The sequence below is a fragment of the Opisthorchis viverrini genome, assembly GCF_000715545.1.
Source record: "Opisthorchis viverrini unplaced genomic scaffold opera_v5_261, whole genome shotgun sequence".
NCBI classification, from domain to species: domain Eukaryota; kingdom Metazoa; phylum Platyhelminthes; class Trematoda; order Opisthorchiida; family Opisthorchiidae; genus Opisthorchis; species Opisthorchis viverrini.
In genome coordinates, this window is record NW_008751917.1 from 57964 (window position 1) to 62516 (window position 4553).

At 42.1% G+C, this 4553-nt stretch overlaps 1 protein-coding gene across 1 annotated transcript in view; it reads left to right on the plus strand.

The window, feature by feature from the left end:
- T265_09166 (hypothetical protein) overlaps positions 1–4553 on the plus strand; it is a gene marked incomplete at both ends in the record, with an annotated part of 18917 nt that continues 14364 nt past the window's right edge. Inside the window, 3 exons of the mRNA XM_009175177.1 lie at positions 1–166; positions 2547–2744; positions 4304–4515. Coding sequence (XP_009173441.1) covers positions 31–166; positions 2547–2744; positions 4304–4515 — 546 coding nt within the window. The remainder of the gene's footprint in view (positions 167–2546; positions 2745–4303; positions 4516–4553) is intronic.

The following is a 4553-nucleotide window of genomic DNA, read 5'->3' on the forward strand; positions in this document are numbered from 1 at the left end:
CCTGGGTGTGCAAAGCGGAGTGGTACAGAAATGTTCCTTAAACCTTCCAAACGGGTTAATGTGTGGACAGCGAGACGGCTAATTTTTGCTTTCATTATATGCTGGTCAAGGTACTTTGCCCTGGCTAATGATCAAAAGCCGGAACAAGTGCATTTGGCGATTGGAGGTAAGTTTTTCTTGTCCGGTTTCACTGCCTTCACACTAATATTTGGCTACTAATCTCTCAATGGGTGGGAGACGAGACACAAGGATTTTTTAAGATTCAGCTGCCTAGAAAAACTTTCCGGATATCAGCTTCAGACTGACAAACTAAGCATGCTTGATGGTATTTTGTCCTTCAGAGCCAATTCACTATCAGGAACATCTGTGGTGACAAACTCCCTGCTGGTGATTAGGCGATGTATGTAAGTATATTTGGTCTGAATAACCCATTAATCTAAACTGAACTGGTATCTGACTGGAAACCATGTACAGGAACGGATTGGACAGATGAAGAGTACCTAAGAGAAATCATCAAAACTAGATTGGTATGCATATAATTGTACTTCGCAAAACTAGGGGATGTTTCATCATTTTTGCACGGTTTGTTCACATCCCTTCATTCAGTCCAATCAACTAGCCTTGTTGGGATATATTATTGAGGATAGTGGGTGTAGCCGTAACGTATCGGTGATATTCTAATTTCAGGTAATGCAGGAGGTAAAACAAGGAAGCAGATTGATACGTAATTTTCTTGGAATTATTGAAGAACACTTCTTGCGATTTGTTGTATCAGTAGTATTCTGGAGCGCTCCAATCTTGGGCATTGCAAAAAATTTTGAGTAATCAGTTTCCGATTACTCAGTGATTTAACTAGCTACCTATGATTTAGAATTTATAGTTTTCTTTCTACGGAATTTTCATTGTGCAGTTCGCACGTGGCATCAGCCGTGTATTTCACCTGTTCATCAAGGAATCAACCATGGATTTACTAGAAGAATTCCGGTCTCGGGATTCCTTCTATGGTTGATAGAAAAGTACTGAGATTCCGGCCTGCGACTAGCTGTCATTCTGAATAGGGCGAGAAATGTGAGCCTTTCGGGCGATTTCACCCTTAGGATTTCAAGGTAATCTTTCCTCTCTTTATGAAAATCTTAAGTCCTGCACAGGCCTGGAGTTGTACCTTGGAGCGAGGGAGTATAGCAGTTGCAATTCTAATGATTTTAGCGTGCCACAACAGAAATAAGCTAGAGGCGCTGTAGCTGTCTGCCTTTGGTTTGAAATATTCTTGAGGTCGACTCTGGACCTCCTGATCAGATGTTCGTGGGCTGACGTCTATAATAAGCTTTTCGGTGACTCATTGTTGGACTCAACCGAGCTATTACTAGTTCGTCTATCGTCATTTTAGCCCCCCATTTCTCCACCAGGATGTCACGGTTAGACATCACATGGTAGAGGTCTTCCTTGCATGTTGGGCAAGTAGGCTCGGGAAATTGCGACTTTAAGTGTTACTCCAACTTCTTATAAATCAGACTGGTAGTATGTCACTTCGGACATTTCGCTCTCTTCTGCCACGAGAATGTTTCGCTACAAGGATGTTTACTGTCTGAGGGAAAGCAGTTTATTCAACCTTGGGAAAGCACTCCTTGAATATCGTATATCCCGCCTTTCACCGCGAAGGTGATTGGCTGGCTTTTTGGGGTTTATCGTGGATAGATTACATCACACTCCCAACTTAGTGATCCTACAATCTACCCCTGAAAACTTCAAGCAATCCAAAGTAGACCCACGTCAACGCGCCACATACATGCATCTTTGGCGGTAACTCTTTCTTCACACTTCACGTCGGGTACCGTCTATTCCTGTTAATAGTATTCGTACGCGTAACTAGCAAGACAGTGGAAGCTTGTTTCGCTGTTACTTATATCCGTTTGTCTTGAGTACTTTGGGTTTTGAACCTTGGAGCAGTGCAGTAACGTAATTTAAATTCTAGCAACTTGAGCCACTATGCTACTAGGAGAGGTTGGCTTGGTACACACAGCTTTAAGTTTACATCCTTGTTGCTAGAACCACTGCGGCCGGTCTCTTTGGCTGGTTGACTATTCGGTGCGCCATCACGTATTGAGTTGTTTATATTCGTGGTGCGGTGCTATAACCTATTCCTTTGTCTGCATCACAGTATGTGCATCCAGGAGGCATCTAAACAGCATCATTCAAGCGCAACTGACAATCCTGTCGAGGTACAAGTAAAGCGTCATCTGGACAGGTCGGAGCAAAGGCGGGTGAGGAAGGATAACGAAGTACGCTAGACGGTCATTAGGGTACTCAAAAGTGATCGGAGTGTAGCTCAGAGTTCGGTGTTCAGCTTTTCTACACACTGTTCAAATTGTTTCATAGATTCAGGTTGATATGAACCTAGACTATCTTATATCACTCAGGAAGTTCTTAGAAACGTTTGTAGTTGTTAGCGTCTTAGCCAAACAGAAGACTAATAAAGCGCAATCCAACCGTTCAAATAGTTTTGCTCCCGATACTGAAATAAATTTATGATTTTTTCATTATAACAGAGACAACATCTCAACTGACGGTCACTTGGGTGACTCAGAAATCCACTGCGGTGTCAGTGTTGGAGTATGGTGTGAAAAATGTATCCGATCAGCGTGCATATGGGACAGCATCCAAGTTTGTTGACGGTGGTAAAGAAAAAAGAGCATTCTACATACACCGTGTTCGGCTGCGAAATCTTGAACCCAATGCTTTGTACCGTAAGTTTCACCATGTTCACATGTATGTGACCGGTTTACTCCGAGGGCTAAAAGAATGAGTAAGCCTCAGTTCCCGACATGGGTTTACCCGATTAAGCCTCTTGGATGAATAGTAAGGATACAATACAACAGACAATTAATCTTGGTGTACAAGAAAATCAGTTTTTCAGATTTAGCTGAGGATTTCAACCCTAATGGATATGACGAGAAAAGTTACTGTAATCGCCTTGTTTCTCTTGAAGAATCTGATTTATCTACTGTATTGAACGGTAGGATAAAGTGCAATACAGCGTATCATCAGTGTCGTTTTGCAGTGGAAACCAAGTCAATTTTAGTTGGACAGTTCATGCGTATGTAGGTTTATGTTTAAAAGGGAGATCTTTGTGAAAAGAGATCTGACAGTCATAAAGTTGTTAGCTTATCTTCCAAACTAAGGTTCTAACTATCAATTACCAAATAGATCCAGGATCAAAACAAACCTATTCGAATACAATGTGGGACAAAGTTCTCACCTTAGTGCGAATATGGTATTTTAGAATTTGTGCGCCTTTAGGTAATCAATGCAATTTTTCAGCCTATGGTTTGTTGCAGTCATAATCGGCATTTATTGGTTCATGTAGAAAATCACTTACCACCATCGTCTCAATTATGGACTACGCAGTTGAAAAAGTCTTCGATTTAAGTTTGCCGCTTTTCTCAACAGGTTTTTCAAGAACATACTGTTGTTTTTCTAGCAGTTTGTGCAAACAATCGCTGTTTTCTTATTACATGTGCGAGGTTTTAAAGAGGTAATTGATTGTAGACACTTGGCGTTACACATTTTTGGTCAACTACCAGCTACTCCCACATATGGCATTGAATTTCTTCTGTATCACGGTACACTTTGAACGTATTAATATGGATAGTGCAGAAACAAGCTGCTGTCGAGGGCGCCATCGGTTATAGGAAACCTGGGTAGCAGCCGAGGCCGTCTGATCTTCTGTGAAACCTTTATCTTCCACTTGATTCATCCATATGAGGATTGGGTTGATTTATTCCAACCAACGTTCATATATGGCTCGGTGGTTGGATTTTGTTCTCATAAGATGAAAGCTGTTCAACCTTGCCAAAAACTGTTAACCGATAGCGTCTACTACAACCTGGAGATAACGTGTCTTTCGGGACGTGACATCCTACTGGAGAGGTTGATGAAAACTCGTCGATAGTCCACTACGAGCTTTATTCTCTTTAGGGATCATTCAGAAGACTTGAACTCAAGTTTTCAGCAACCATTTTTCCAAGCTGAATGAAAAGTTCTAAGGAAGTGACTAAATAAACCCTTCTACAAACTCAACTAGGAAACTCTGGAATTATGCCTACTTCATAAGTCTCAAGAAGGCCGCAACCGGTAGTGGGTCGTTGGCGCGTTTTCATGGGCAATCTTTTGTCACTGAAACATGCTTGTATATCCCGTGTATCTTCCGAGCTGCAGCATAGGGCTGCCTTCGTGCAGTACATGCTCTCTGTCTTTAAGACCAACATAATTTCCAAGTGGGTGTATTTCAGCAGAATCTGTCCAGTTTATAGGTGCGGAGACGGCGTTATGTGGTCGGACAACTTCCAATTCCGCGTTTTACCTGATCATCCCTTCTGGTCTCCGAGATTGGCTGTCTTTGGTGACATGGGAATCACAGGCAACTTGGCTCTACCAGAACTGATTCATGAAGTGCACGATTTGGACAGTTTTGATGCCATTCTCCACGTTGGAGATTTCGCCTATAATATGGACACGGTAAGCTTGACTATGGAGTAAGTCCCCAAAGTTAACTG